At 31.5% G+C, this 16532-nt stretch overlaps 1 protein-coding gene across 4 annotated transcripts; it reads right to left on the minus strand.

Moving 5' to 3' along the window:
• Positions 1-1788: 1788 nt before the first annotated feature.
• Positions 1789-12385, minus strand: LOC114189700 (putative 1-phosphatidylinositol-3-phosphate 5-kinase FAB1D). 4 transcript variants are annotated; one of them, XM_028078348.1, is made up of 13 exons: positions 12100-12385; positions 10638-10895; positions 10498-10531; positions 9760-10416; positions 8668-8812; positions 8257-8598; positions 6622-7467; positions 6074-6390; positions 5596-5722; positions 5280-5417; positions 3505-4830; positions 2933-3199; positions 1789-2387 (listed from the first exon to the last, which is right to left on the minus strand). In XM_028078348.1, exons 2-13 carry the CDS (start codon positions 10876-10878, stop codon positions 2064-2066), a joined length of 4764 nt encoding a protein of 1587 aa, XP_027934149.1. In that variant the 5' UTR covers positions 10879-10895; positions 12100-12385; the 3' UTR covers positions 1789-2063. The 4 variants fall into 4 exon arrangements, with proteins under 4 accessions (XP_027934149.1, XP_027934151.1, XP_027934150.1 ...); XM_028078350.1 differs by having other exon boundaries at positions 10665-10895; positions 12105-12383; XM_028078349.1 differs by having other exon boundaries at positions 9760-10410; positions 12105-12383.
• Positions 12386-16532: the final 4147 nt, after the last annotated feature.

Genomic DNA, 16532 nt, shown 5'->3' on the forward strand with positions numbered 1-16532 from the left:
ATTAAAAAGGATGAACCAGTGAGTTGGTAGTTTCTTGTGCCATTTTCTTCCATTCCATTGCATTTTTTCTTCAACTTCATAATCCTGTAACTATCCTGCTTTGTGAAATTCACAATCAGCAACACCTGGAATAAAGGAAAAAAGAATATTTATTTAATTAAGGCCCATCAAGACAAAGCAATTGCAAGAGAACTGAGATTGCTTGCTGAACATGAATATGACACAAAGGAAGATTTGAAACTAAATGAAATCATGAAAACAAGTAAAGGATTGGAAATTGAGGCTAAATTTGTCACAGTGGTTAAACTCTTTTTAATTCACTAACCTAACGTACTTGTAAGGATTTACCGTAAGTTTTTTCTGTTCAAAATATCAGGTAAAGTGGAAATCACGACGACAAGAGTTGATAAGTTATTAGCAATAAATTATGAGGTACCTTGAGTTCTGATATGTTAAGCTAAGGATTGAACCTACGAAGTGCCTAATAAGAGGTTGAGTGTGAAGTGTATGATTATGAATGGCACTAGCACAGGCCAAAACCAGAGGTCAAAGCTTTTTTTTTTTTACTGTCCTATGCATAGATACAGAGATGCATAACCTGAAATTTTTGTGATAGTGCACTGATCATGCATGTCCAATCAAAACCTTAGTATATGCCACAGTGTAGTAGAAATAGGACACATCCACTTTATATATGAAAACAGTGTCTTTCGTTTTTCTCTTTATCACTTTTTCTATAGATTAATGAAAGCACTGTGGCACTGTAAGCATATGCAACCTTGAAAAAAACATAACATATATAAAGGTGCAGGTGCTCCACTATATAAACCCACCAACCCAGAACACTGTAAGTTTCTTCATTCATTCCTCTCTATAAACCTCCAACTTCGGCACCTACTACTTGTCATTGTTAGTCCTTTCAACCTAATAAAATGGAAATGAGAACGTGCCTGGGATTTAAAAGATCCCCAAAGTAAACTTATTCCGCTGAAATATATATATATATATATATATATATATATATATATATATATATATATATATATATATATATATATATATATATATATATATTATTGTTAAATATTTTGGAGCAAATTATTAAACTAACTTTGATGATAAAGTTAAAATATAATTTTCGCCAAAGAAAAAAAGGTACATCAAATTATAGCCTGACGCCTAGCCGAAAAAAATAAACCAGAGCAGATAATAAACTGCTTAAATGAAAAAATCCGACCGAAAAACGTCTTTTTAACAAAACTCTTCATAAAGAAGGAAAGTATTATTCACATAAACATTATAGAAAGGTTACAAGAACGAACAAAGTTTTTTTTCTTTTTAATTTGACATATCATTTAGGAGTCTGTGTATCTTTGGAATTCATTATCCATCACTACTTTTGTATTTAAACTTATTCTAAATTTCTCATTTAAAACCTTTTCAAAATATTAGTTAATTTCCTTAGATTCAAAATTTGTCACATGTCACTCAACAAATCCAAAGTCATTCATTAACTCGATGAGATGAATCTTAGAACTAAAAAAAATTCAAAGAGTGGTTTCCTTAAATATTAAACTTCATAAGGGGAAAAAGTTTAAAAGATAAAACTATTGTTTAATCAGCCAAAAGGATTTCATACAATTTCCTATCAATTTATTCTATTTTCTATTTCTTGTCAAATCCTAACTTGCAGCTTTTCTTCCCTGTAATAGGACTGTTCATACAAATAGTAATAACAAAATGTAAAGAGTGTGCTTTTACTGTAACATGTAAAGAAGCAAAAACCAAGATTAGCAACTGTACTCTTCATTGATTAAATAAACCTTTACAGTTACCGTAGGCTTTACAAAAATTTACTCTTCTCTTACAGGGAGAGGATGGACATGTAAATGACAGCATCCCTAGAAATTCGCTAAAAAATGCAGAATAGCAGGGCTAGGCTTACAATCAATATTTGATTGTCTATATACAGTGCTAACTACTTGCATAAATTCTCAAATTTGTATATATTTTTTGGAGAGAAATCAAAGATTTGGACAGAGAAAGCACTTGTCACTCTTGTACTAGGGCTTGTCTGGGGAAGCATGATCATCATCTTCTTCCCCCGAGCAACAAAGTTTGCAAGGATTGGAGGATTTCTGAGAACACCAGTGATCTGGAATACTAAAAAAATATGTAGACATAAACTTTCTGAACCTCTTTTTGTATTCTTTTGGAGAGATTACAGTTGGCAACACATTTCTTGGCACAACAAGTGATGACTTCATCCATGTCTCAAGATGCTTGTCCCATGTATATTGCCTGAGATAATCAATGATCCCGCAGACTAGCTCGCGCTTCTGAGAATCTACTCCAACAAGCAAGGAGTAATCCATCACATTGATTGACTGCATATTCAGCAAACAATGAAATGAACAATGTCAGATAATCAGGAAAAGAACTCCAAAACAAAAACGAATTCAAGAATAATATAAACACAGGGGTAACGTAATGGCATGATATATATGCTTTTTATAAAGAATTTAGGAACAAATACCACGATGGATTGCAGGGGTGTTTAGTAGGGAGAACTAGGGAGGAATTATAAGAGTTCCCATCATTTGAAAATATTGATCATATTCAAATAAATTGTGCTACCAAATATACTATTGGGTTTTCATTAAGGAAAATGTCAGAGAAGATTCAACACCAATAAATTATGAACATTTCATATAAGAAAATCAAGACAGTATTTCTATCTTAAAACTTAACACAATGGATATGTGGGTCTTATTTCTTATATCTTGCTCATTCCTACTAAATGTGGGACCAAACTCACTTGAAATCCTAACATATACTCCATGTATTAACCCAAGAAATTAGTTCAGAGAAATACTACAATTCAATCAGAAAAGTTAAGCTTCTAGGCAAAATGCTTCCAATGCAGACTTACATTCAGAAAAGATGTGTCATTCCAAACAGCGCGTTGAAGAACACGCTTTGCTTTATGACTGACATATAATGGGGAAGAGTTCATGTCATTCACAAAGTTCTGATCCAACAGAACATCTCCATCACCATCAGCAGCGGAATTGTACCGGGCAAAAAGGGCACCTTTAAGATCATATTGGCGAGTAATATTTCGATTATAGGTAAGATTTTCCATCACCATGAGGTCATATTTAACCTCTTTTCCACTTTTGACATGTCTTTTAGTAACCTGCATTCAGATTGAAATGCTTAAAATTCCATGAAGCTAGAAAACGAAACACTATTTTAATTATACTTTTGGTTTCGGAAAATATATGATTTTCTTTTGCTTTAGTTCCCCTATCTATTTGCTTTTATTTCAGTTTTAATACCAAAAGAACTAGGAAAACCAAGATCCCTGTTGAGGGACTACAATACTTTGTTACATTTAGGAACTAAAAGTGAAAAAAAAACGTAAACAGAGACTGAAATTTAACAAATTGGTGAAAAAGTTAGCCAATGGAAAAGAAAAAGATGCGCAAACAGCTCACCAACCTGATAGATCCCCAAGACTTTTGCCAGACAAGTTTGACTTCCAGACTCAAATGACTCTCTCATGTGTTTGAAATACAAAGAAGAAAACCCCAAAAATGAATCAAGTTCTGTCCTCTTTATTTCCTTTATGATGAATCTGTCATCAAGTGTTTTTGCAAAATAGGATTTGCTTTTTCCACCTTTGGCATCCCAATTCCTACAGCGGCTTAATGAAGCAATAAAATCAAGCTCGGATGGGCAACACCAGTTTCTAAGTTCACGAAACTGCTTGAAATAATGACATATCACTGAATATTTTTCCCTGCCAAGTGATTTCGCACCACCCATAGCAATCTCTATGCTATGGTTTTCTGTAGCACGAGAGGTTCGTGACTCTTCTGAACTGCTTGCTGCAGAATGTACAGACTCAGAATCTGAAGAACTCCTTGAAAATGATTGAAAAGAAGTTAAGGTACCATTGGTCAAGCTATGCAAACTTTCTGTTGAATTTGAAGTTATACCAACTTCATTTCTATCGTCCTCATCATCAACTTCTGATACATCATATGTATCTTTCAATAAGGCCAGTGCACATGCAATAATACTTGAGGGTTCACCCTCGAAGTCAGACACAACATGATTGTCCGTCTTGAGAGGGATATGCAACCGTGTACCTTCCTCGGTGATTAATTGATTGGCTGTGGGTATATATTCAGCAATGGAGCTGCTTACAGATTCAAATTTTGGCAATAATCTTTTCTGGAATTCCCTTATGCCTATCTGCCGAATGTCAGTAAATGGCTTCCAGAACCAATCATTTGAATCCAGCAAGTTGGAAACTGGTGAATTGGAAGCACTTTTATTTAATAGCTTTAAATCTGCAACTGGATGATTAGCTGGAATATCTGTAGAAACTGGAGAATTCTTGCGTACTTCAAGATGATCTGGTAACCGAGTGGAAACATCCAGACTCAATTTCAACTTTTGGTCAGAAGATCTCCTTGATATCAAATCATCAACAACAGGTACTTTCACATCCTTTGTGTTGGATGGATCATCTTGTTCATTACACTCGAGGAGAGGTCCTTCAATTGGAATTTCCTTTATTGATAGTTCATGTGCTGGAACAGATGTGTCAAACATAATTTCTATATCCCCATCTTGCATAACTTTCTCAGAGACATCAGATTCAAGTCTTAAACTATCAGCTGAGCGTAGTGGGTATAACCGTTGAACCCACACATAGGATTGAATCAAAAGATCCCACATTAACCGGTTCAAATTGAGAAGTTTGAAAGAAGCCTGGTCTGGATCCCCCTTTTTAGCAATGGCAGTCTTGACATTTTCCTGTTATCAGAACACAAGAAGTCAGAGGAAATTAATACTCGTCATAGTAATCACAATATGTAAGACTTCCATCCGAGGGAAAACTTGAAATGAAAATCCAAAACTAATGTATCACTAGCAACAAATTAAACCTTTCCACATCAAACAAAAAACTAAATCTTGCATTGGCAATGAAACTTTGGTTAGAGCTATAGTAACAGCAATATCAAACTTCAGACTTTTATTGTACTAATTCCACCACAGACTAAAACTTCCATTTGGTGTATTACTATCACTATTGTTAATGCATTCTAGCATATCAAATTAAACAAATATAAATCCAAAGTTCAGGTTATAGCTAGAAAAGAGAGATTTGGGGTTGGCAACTCGTATAAACACATTCAAATTAGGACTTGAGTTGGTTCCATGTAAAAAGAACTGTCTCAATCACTTCCAAACAGAAAGCTAACCTCAAACTCTTCTTGCTCTTGCTTTAACATCTTCTCAACCTCGGAGAAATCTCTAATTGATCCTCCAAGACCATCAAATTGAATTGTCTTCAAACACTTTGCAACTTCTCTGAATAATGATATGCCTTTCATATACACCTTAAAACAGCAAAAAAAACGATAATTCAAATGCAGGCAATGTATGAGAATTGAGAATAAAACTATTCTCAACTTATGTATATTATAATTCATCCACTACATACGAAATATATATATATATATATATATGTGTGTGTGTGTGTGTGTGTGTGTGAAAATAGCATAATAGGAAACATACATTCTTAGTCTCTTTCAAAAGCCACTCTTGTCTAATTGCACCATTGAACTCCAGTTTCTGAGGAGGCATAGACACAGTGTATGTGGTGACAGAAGCATATCTGAACATAGCAACCATGTGACCTAATCTGCATGATAAGGAAAGACAGAACGAAACGCAGCGTCAGTAAAACCTTCCTTTAGTTTATCAAGTCACAAATTATGCAGTCTACACTAAGCACAACACAAAAATAAGCACCTTAAGTAAAGAACATTCCTAAATCTTAAAAGTACTTGGGTGGCACTTCAAATTTGTATCAGCACAAAGGGAAATAAACTAAATTTTACGTAATAACCTAATTCATAATCATCAGACCGTAGAAGTCAAGGTGACATGTCAAACAATACATGTGTTTCTCTAAAACAAATATTGAAAATGTTAAAGATAAACAAGACAAGTACAAAGCCTACTATGAAAAGGAATATATAGATAATTTTACCCGAAGAAATAGAGAAAATCCCTATCAAGAGAATGGCCACAACTCAATTTTCTGCTAGAAGAATAGCGAGAAAGGCCAAGTTCCAAAAATTTTCCAAATGATAGACTACGGGCAGTGGTAGATATCAACACTCTCTTTGTAGAACCAGAATTGCATTTTCGACAACGGCTCCACATCCAAATTTTCCCTTCTGCCTCCCCAGGCAAACGTTTTTCCAGGGGCAACCGTTTAACTTGTATTGTAAGCTGTTTATTGTGATGAGCATAATAATAAAAGTGAGCATCTGGCAATTCTTGACAGGCATCACAAAGTCTTGTCTGTATATAAAACAACAACAATCCATTAGAACAAAAACCTAGTCCAACCTTGTTTTACAGAGAAAATACACACAAGAATGATATTGCATTTTGAAACTTCAGTCCCAACATACTATTTAGCTAGCTGTAATGCAACTATACCTTTATCAAATGATTCAGAATCACGCTCTGTATCATATGATTACCAATAGTCAACTAAATAAAGTAGAGGAGAGAAAAAGCAACGAAAACCTGATTGAGCAAGTTGTCCTCAAGAAACTTTCCAAGTGGAATATCAAAATTGTTGTAGAACATAATATGGGAAAAATGACTTTGCTTGCATACGGTCCCTCTTAAGGCATTCCGGCTAGACATCAAGACCAAAATACTCTGAGAATCCAATACTGAATTGATATCATCTTTGCTTTGGAGTTCTTTTCTATCATTATGGCCATCTTTACTTATATTCCCACTGGAATCTAAGTACACGGGTGAAGACAGGGATTGCCCATCATTAAGTGACTTCACTTCATTAGAATGATTTTTTCCTTCGATCATGGTAATTCCATCAGCCTCTGGAGAGTTTAAAACAGAAATTGACTCATCAACCTGACCATCAGGCTTCCTTCCATTGAAGCCAAAGTAAGCTGATAAAGATTGATAAGGAGCAGAAGAAGCAAAGGGAAAACTATCCCCCATAACTTTCTTAAGAGAAGATGAAATAGCTGAGAACCCAGAAAAGACAGCTGGATTATATGGTTCACAAGAGAATGGAGAAAACTCCTCTGATCCTAAGTTGTTTCCATTTGTGTTTTTTTCTTGAAGTCCATTTGATATAACAATATCAGTACTAACTACTCCATTTTCACCAGAATACTCAAGAGATGGAATGCTTGAATTTGTCGAAGTTGAATCACAGGAATCTTTATTGGTTGGCAAGATATCTGTGACACGCAAAGATGGAATGGTAGAGAACATAGCTTTCTGATCAACAAGAAACGAAGTTTCGAGAATTAAATGATATGCCATGACAACTGCACAGCGCAAGACACATTTAATCCTTTTCAGTTCATCACTGTGAGTTCCTTTCAGTAAAATCTGCAATTGCAGGCAAAGCAGCAGTTAACAACATCCAAAACTCTAGACGGGAAGAAAGGCCACAAACTATAACTTCAAGTTCATAATGACAGATGATGGTAGAATAGAGGTTAATAATAGTTGAGATACACCTAAATTAAGCACGGATTAGACAATAAATACCCTGTAGGAGCATCTTAGAAATAAAAGATTATAACCAGCTTTTAACTTACTAATATGTTGATAATAATGAAACAGACATTTTTCGAAATTTCCTGCATCCAAAGTCACTCAGCCAATACTCTTCAGGCATTTTACTAATCTATCGAAGCAATCAAATTTATTATGTGAAGGTACCGGAGTGGTTTTATTTTAAATCTAACTAGTCGTAGGTGTGAAAGGTTTGTTATGATGTTCAGCATTGGCCAGGAATATAAGTAGAAATACTCATTGTGAGACTTGACCCTTTAGGCCAAAATACATCAATGGTTCTACGTCACGTTTGTATCTCATACTTTCAAAGTGAAAAATCAGTATCAATTACGTAAAAAGTGCTACTTCATTGTTCAATATATTGCCATATACAGCTGTAAGGGTAGTATGGTATCCATCCAAATTGAGGCTTCATTATCATGGTATGCTAAAGAGACAAAATGTTCAACTATACAAGCATGTTACTTTCAAATAAATGCACTTAAGTAAACACAAAAAAAACTTGCAACGTCACCAAAGAAAAGGAGTTTAGTTTGGAAGATTAAGAACTGGAATAAATAAGAAAACAGAGATTCCAAGTAACAGATAATGGCATACCGTGCAGCCCAAACGTGTAGGACAGCCGTCAATGAACATCAAAGTCTTGACGGGCTTCTTTCCTCCTTCACCAACCCCGTCATGTTCCTCCACAAACTTCTCAAAATAAATAAAATCACAGTGTCTTAGCTTTTGACCGTTCAAATTATCACATGATAAAATTGGTGAACCAGTGCAACGCGCAACTCTTTCCAGACGGTGAAGCTTCATATCAAGCACAAGTGTCATTCCCTTTGCCAAAATTGACTCTTGTATATCACGAGAGACAGTTTTCTCCACTAATATAACATTTGGATGGCACATTTCAATACGATCCATTTTAGATTTCAGATCATCCTTCTCCTGTAAGCAAAGAAATAATCAGCTAGTGAATGGAAGTGAATAACAGAATGTAATCTAATTTAAGATTACCTGGTCCATGGAGTCAAATGAGGACAGCCCATCAATAGAATGACCAAGCACGCCGCTAATCAGTAATAATCTAGGATTTTTATACTTAGTTGGCATATGCTTGTGAGCAGCATGTTTTTTGAAGACCAAACCTCTTATTAGTTGACTGCAGCACAAAATATTTCTTTAGAATTTGCTATTATGAATCAAAATGGCAAGTTAATTTTTATATACTAGTTCATTACAAGAGATGAAAGGGTTTAATAGTAACCATTAGGCCTAAATCTACGATCCAAACTAAAAACAGTCATGTGACCCTCTTTCACGTTCATCATTAAGTTCTCTTTTTCACGTCTTCTTTTCTGTATTTCTCACTTATCGTGTTTTTCTCCTATTTCCTTCTTTTGCATTGCACTATATGTGGGAATCAAAAGATAAATATAAATTTACCAATTTTTAAATTTTAAAAACATTTCATAAGTTAAAAAAATTAAGAGACACGTATCAAGAATTTTAAATATCAAATATTTAATAATAAAAAAACTCGATTAAGATATAGATTAAGTGAAATTAAATTAAATTTTATAAATATATATCATAACATAAATTTTAAAATCACCATCATGGGTATAAATAAATAAATGTATATAAAATAGTATACTATATAAAAAATTCACCACTGCATACCATTTTAGAAGGAAACATAAACTTACAACATGTAAAAGAAATCACTGACCACAGATAAAAATATAAATGTGTTTTAATTCAAATATATTTTCAGTGAAAAAAAAATATTAGCAACAAATATACATTTTTGATTCATGCAGGAATTATTATTTATATTAATTTGGGTGAAGAAATGAATAAAAAAAATTTATTCAATTTTAAGAAAAAAAACAGTGTTCATTTCATATTTTTGGCCCAGGTCGAATTTGGAGGTTGGTCTTAAGAGCTTATTAAGATCAGCCAAAACCATCTTCTGGGTAAGTCATAAGCTATTTTCATAAACTCTCTCAAACAGCCACATAAACACTTCTAACATAAATTCTCTGAAGTAAAAACAATAAATAGAAATGTCAGAAAGCAAATTCTTAATGAACAAACTACATTTACCTTTGGCCACGAGAACCAGCAGCAATGCACTTCACTTTAACATATCCATCAGGATTCATTGTACTACCTCCTACTGCATCAGGCTTCAGAAAAGAAGCAGCTTCCCATGATAAAGACGTAACTATGTCCACCCAACTCTTATCACCTTCATCCGAAGAGGAAACCCCTACAGATTTAAGCAGCTGACCAACAAGTGCCTTGAATTTCCCATTCATCATTTCTTCCATTGCTCTTAGTTTTTCCTCTTTGAACCTGTAGATCCCACTTAATTCATCCTCAGAACTATTGATAGAAATTGGCTCACCCAAGTTTGCAATCCCCATGCTGTGGTCTTCATCATCGTCATTACAGGTCACACTATTGTCCATGTCATCCTGTGGGTTCTCTGGCTCAGGAGGTTCCCAAGTTTGGACTTCCAGATCATCAGGAAGAGAATATTCAGTTTCCTCGACAGAGGATTCAATAGGGTCTTCAGAATGATAAGCTTTTTCTTCTTGAAAGTTATGCCCTTGTGCAATTTCCACATCTCTCACTGTGTAACCCTCATTGTTGTTATTGCTTTCTTCGGAATGGCTTTCCATCACTTTTTGTGAACCATTCACCCGATAACCGAGATCTTCCACACCACGTTCAACTGTACTTTCTTCTTGACTATTCCTAGCACAAGAAACAAAGCAAGTACTTGAGCACAGCTAAGTTAAACATTTTATTCACAACTGTTTGGACGTAGCTACGTACCTGTCACATGAGTTCACATCAACTGAAAAGTCACCTGAAATATCAGATATTCAAGCAAAAATTGGTTATATAAAACCATCTTGCAATAAAAGAAAAACATCATCAGCATTATAGATGAAAATATAGGGATGGTAATTTACTGCAGGTGGAGACACAGCTATCAGTACTTTGCAATGACGTAGTTGGACTGACATATGGTGTCACGTATGGACTATTACTACGCCACTTCGCATTTGCTCGCTCTAGCTTCTCTCCACAGGATTTGCAAGGCCTAATGGAAACTTTGGCATTGCACTTTAGACTACTCTCATTACCCTCTTTTTTATTGTCAAAATTTGATTCTGACAAGCCCGCACCACAATAATGGCACATAATACACATCCGATCCAACACTAATTCTGGTACAACAAAAAGTATAAGTACTGAATGAGATTTGACGTTTTTTTTTCTCTTTGTTGAACTAATTCATAATCCTACTCCTATATAAAGCCCAACTAGAATAAAATAAATTCTCCATAGAAAAGCTGTATGCATAAAATTCAATTTCAGTTCACTGTCCCTTTTCACAAAAATAATAGAAACACAACATATACAAATTAAAACGTGTACATAAATTAAAACTGTAACATGTAATTTGTAATTTAAAGATGGAAAAGAAAGAGGAAAAGGCATATCTACCTAAACAAATAAAAGCTAAATTCTCAATAGCACTCAATATCAAACAGATATTCGTTCTTGTATAATCCTAGAATAAAAAACAATTGTTTAAAGAACCTAACTGTTATCATAGAGTATAAAAGGATCACAGAAAGCATTGTTTGGGCTTAATCAATTGGTTTTATGGAAAAGATTTTCAGAGAGAAAGAGGTGGAAAGCCCCCTCGTAAAATATGAACATGTTGAAATTGATGGACAACAGGAAATTTATCAAACATTTTAAGAAGTGCACCTAAGGTAAGAAATCGGCCTTTTTTTTGTTGTATGGATTGATGCAATAAACAAAGGAAATACAGAACAGTTTTGCAGTAAGTTGAATCAAACAAAGCTTAAGGGAAAGAAAGCATGGTTTCCATCGGGAGAGCGAAAAAATAAAATATATATAGTATGACAGTGCACCAAAAAAATAGCAATTAAGGTGATATGTTTGCGATATTAATTTATAAACAATAGCCCATTCCATACAAGATCAAAAGATTTAGTAGAAACAACTGAGATGGCTCAGATTCATTAGTCCCACAGAAATCAACGAAGAACTACAATTGCAGATTTATTTGCAAACAATGCATTGACAAAGAGTTGAGAACCCAAAATCTTAAATTGGAACTTTTAAAATGGCAAGCAATGCGAACAGTAATGAACAAATGAATCAAAGCTCAATCTAGAAATAACATTACTAGACAAAAGGAAATGCACATACGACTGATCCACCAGAATCAGAAAAAACACTCAATCAAATCTTCTGTTTCCAATCAAATCTTCCGTGTTAGACCAAGATTCATCAAGAAAACTGCCATTTTCAACTCCCATCAAGCCTTAAAATAAGTGTACGAAATTTGATTTTTAAAACAAAAATAATAAATTAAAAATATGAAGAAATGCACACCTTACCGTCAAAGCAAACCCAAAAACGAATACAAGGATGTGACCCCCAAATGAATCCCAGCTCCTAAACCCACACAAAATGCACTGTTTTGAGAGATAAGCAAAGAATTTGGTGTGAACGAGTCAAAGAAACCGAACCACATAGGCAAAGTCGCAATCTTTTTTTAGGAAAGAGAAGAGGGAAAGCAAGAGAAAGGAGAGATATGAAGAATGGAAGAATTGTTGAATGGAAGAAAAATAAGCAATGAGAGAACTGTGTGAAGCCGAGGAGAAGAAGAAAGAACGAAGAAGAAAAAAAATACCAAAAAGAATAAGAAAACACAAGAAGAAATTTTCCCTCTCTGGGACCCACTCTAATTGCTTGCCTCCGAAAAATATCAAAAAAACTATTATTATTTTCAAAAACTCTCATCTACAGCAAAAATGTTACATGGTAATTATTTACGTGCTACTTGCTGGGTCGCGTGTACTCTATACTGACAGCTACATACGCTAGATTTTGGGCTAATCTTTGTCCAAATACGTGCTTATATACGCGTTATCGTCGCCGAGGGTACTTTTTCAAATTGCAGCTAGAACTTTCATCTTTTTAATATTGCAAGATTCCCCCATTTTCGTATACTGCATTTCGTACCATTCATGATTAAACGATTATACATAATTAAAGGACTAAAATGTTTGTAATTGTTTATGATATAAAATCTCCCTATAAATGTAAATCATAACAAAAATTGTAAAAAAGTAAACTAAAAGTAAAAATATTATCTCAATAATTTGACCGTAAAACTCTGATCAAGTTTTCCAATATCCATGACATAATACGAGAATACTTACCTTTTCAAGATCGAACAACAATAATTAAATCATTTGAAACAAAATCCTACTTTTAACGAGGCCATGGAAAAAGATAATCAATAAACTTTAACATTCACTAGGCCGTGAAATAAATAATAAATAATTTTCAACATTTACAGCAAAATTAGAATAACGACAAGTTCTTTTTTGAAGGGAAAAAGCTAGTCTTTTATAAAGTGATAAATTAAATTGTTAAGACGCGTGTTTATACGTTGGCATTTATAACTCAGTTATGTGATTACAATATTGAATTTTTCCAAATGTTTTTTTCCTGTTATATTTCATCATTACAATAATATTATTCCCAAATAATACTATTCTTTAACTAGAAGGATATTGTCTTTTACACGAGTCAATAAATATAACGTTAATTCTTAACAAATTAGAAGCATTGAAGTACATCAACAAAAAATTGTTTTCCTTTTCATTATAACATTAGACTACAAATAATTTTGTCTTCCATGCACCACAACTTAACACGCATTTTTAAATAAATTCCAAATCCGTAACTTTGCTAAAGAATCACGAAACAAGAGAAACAATAATTCTTTTTTCAAAATTTCATATAATTTTTTCATGTAAGGTCACGATCAAATAGAAAAGCATTTAATATATTGAAGTATAAATAAATATATATATATATATATATATATATATATATATATATATATATATATATATATATATATATATATGCGCATGCATGGTAAGAGACAAATCAAATCATTAAATTTTCGTAATATTTTATATAATCATACTTAAGATATGAGATCACGGTGACACAAATTTATGACGCAAATGAAAAATTGAACATCATGAAACTAAGGGATTCGTAAAAACATTAATATACTGAACTATAAAGATTCGTTTCAATCACATGATTTCTCATAATAGTTTTAATATCAATCAATATTTTACATAAACATCTCAACAACGACTGAATAATATGGTAAAGAAAATGTTTATTACAAGTAAAATATACGAATTTAACCTAAAATATAATTATTAAATAATATAAACATCAATTGTGTAGGAGGGCGGCACATGGTTCTTCCAAAATTTTCAAACTCTCTAAACTTTAATTTCATTGTAAACATCTTTATCTTTCTTTTCTTTTTTTTGTGAGTGTAAATTTTACTTGAAAATAAATTTAAAAGAGGAAAAGTGATAAAATTATGAAGATGCATCACAGTGTGATATGTGTTGAGGTAGATCCAAAAGTAAAACGGTACTTGAGTTTGAAATTCAAAAAAAGTAGCTACATGTTGTGAAGTGGGACCAATAAGAGGGGTACTACCAGATATTTAAGGTTGAACAACAACAACAATAATAATTATTATTATAATAATAATAATTAACTGGTGAAAGTTGACATTCTTAACAGTATGTATAAATTTGAATTAATGGTATCATAACTTTAATTAGAAATTTTGTTATCAGATTTTGTCTTACATTTTACAAAATATCCTAAATTTTTGACATTTTATTAAATACTAAGGAGGTTGATGACGTAACATTTTTTTAAAATTAAGGATTTAATACATCTGTATTATCCATAAATTCTATTAAGTTAAAATCCTCTTAAGTTTGTCTTGATTTACTCCTTCAAACTATCAAAAACATTTTTCAACATGGAATTTATACATTATACATTAATATATTTCTAGTAAAGAATAAAATATCTAACTAAAAATCATTCACATATGTGTCAACAAGTTTATCCGAATTATTTAATTCATTCGTATTTCAAAATTCATATATCGCAAATTAAATTTCATCGCTAAATCATTTAAATTCTAATTTTTTACTTATTTTTGAATAAGATTTCATTGGTGTTATCAATTTTAAAAATATACTATTTTTGACAGATAACATCGTTACGTGAATTTTTGTATATATACAGTAAACTTTAAGCAATCCAAATAAAATAGATGCCCATTAATATATATATATATATATATATATATATATATATATATATATATATATATATATATAGTTATGTATATATAATTGAAATAGTTTAAAATATGAGTCAATATTTTTTTTTATGTTTTAATGGTATATACAAATATGTATTAAATTTAATTAATATTAATACTTATTTAATTTTCAAATGCTTTACATTAATAACCAACCATTATACGTTAATGAAAAATAGGATACTTAAAAAATAAGATATATTATAGCAATAGAAAATATTTGTTTTCTGATAATTACTAGTGATATGAAAAAGATGTTCAGATATTAATTAATTAAGAATTTTAGGATTAATTTATTTCTACGTAGTTGATAAAATTTTGGTATTTTTAATTGAGTTTATATGTTTTTTGTTATATTCTTTAAAAACTATAATTTTCCGTGGTTAATATCGAATTATGTTGTTATTAATATAAAACGATAATGAAGTTTTATTATTTTTAATGAAAAAATATCGTACGATGGATCATTATATTTTGTTACAGCCTTTATATCATCATTTACATCAGTTAAGAAATGATAGTCATAACTACTGTTGATATAGCTGATGATGTTAATTTGTTCAACACATTTTCGACTAAAATTGTTTTTATCATACTAAGAGAATTCAGTAAGACAATCATGTTATTCGGTTAACATAAAATTTCAGTTAAAAGATATAAAATTTAAATATTAAAATTATAAAAGTTAATATAATCAATTGAATATCCGTAAGAACTTAAAAATTTAATTAAGTTTTAATTTTATTTATCTTATGATGTCATTAGTTATATATAAATACTATACTTTTTATTATTTATATCTGAATTTTCTAAATTTAAAATGAACTCTTTAGTATTAAAATATTAATGACTAATGAAAATATAACTTTAAAACTTATGTAATTTTTTTTCTTAATTATTTTTCATTTCAATGTAGAATGAAAAGATATATAACCCCGAAAAAAAGTTAATTTTAAGTTTTAAAGATTATTTATAAACGAATCGACATATGAGTTTAAAAATGTGATGATAACTCAGAATAATCCAAAATTTAATATTATTGTTTATAAATAAAAAAATGGTTGTATGGATTCCAAAAACTGGCTAGATTGTAATGATATCACAAGCATGTTTGGCATCTGACATTTGTGGAGTAGTTTTGTTAGGACAAAATTAATTAATCCATAGTTAAACTGGGCCTAATTTAAAAATAATTGCTTCCTACATTAATTATTCACCAAGTGTGGCATTTTGGAATCAATCAATATAAAATACATTCATACTTTTCCTCTTCCAATCCGACGGTGGAATATTGAAATCTACTATTTTTCGCGTTTCAGATATATTACAACTTGTACTTTCTGTTTTAGATTTCTTTTATTTTTTTAAGCAAACAAATTTAGAAGCTGATTAGCTGTGAATCACGATTTCATGTATGAACATGAAAGTGGAATAATAAGTAGGGGCGACTCAACAAGTATAAAACAAACTTAAGAAATTATTTTATTTAAAATTTATTTTTTTGAGTTTTTTTTATGTTAAATTATTTATTAAATTTATATAATTAATTTCATTTAATATTTCTTAATAGATAATATAACTAGTTTGTTTAATTTTT

This window comes from Vigna unguiculata, chromosome 7 (genome assembly GCF_004118075.2).
Source record: "Vigna unguiculata cultivar IT97K-499-35 chromosome 7, ASM411807v1, whole genome shotgun sequence".
NCBI lineage: Eukaryota > Viridiplantae > Streptophyta > Magnoliopsida > Fabales > Fabaceae > Vigna > Vigna unguiculata.

Coding starts and splice junctions, on each gene's coding strand:
- LOC114189700 (XM_028078348.1), bottom strand. CDS start 10,878: ATGTGTATTATGTGCCATTATTGTGGTGCGGGCTTGTCAGAATCAAAT. Junction 10,532..10,637: donor TAGCTGTGTCTCCACCTGCA/GTAAATTACCAT, acceptor CTGATATTTCAG/GTGACTTTTCAGTTGATGTG. Junction 6,391..6,621: donor AGGACAACTTGCTCAATCAG/GTTTTCGTTGCT, acceptor TTTTATATACAG/ACAAGACTTTGTGATGCCTG.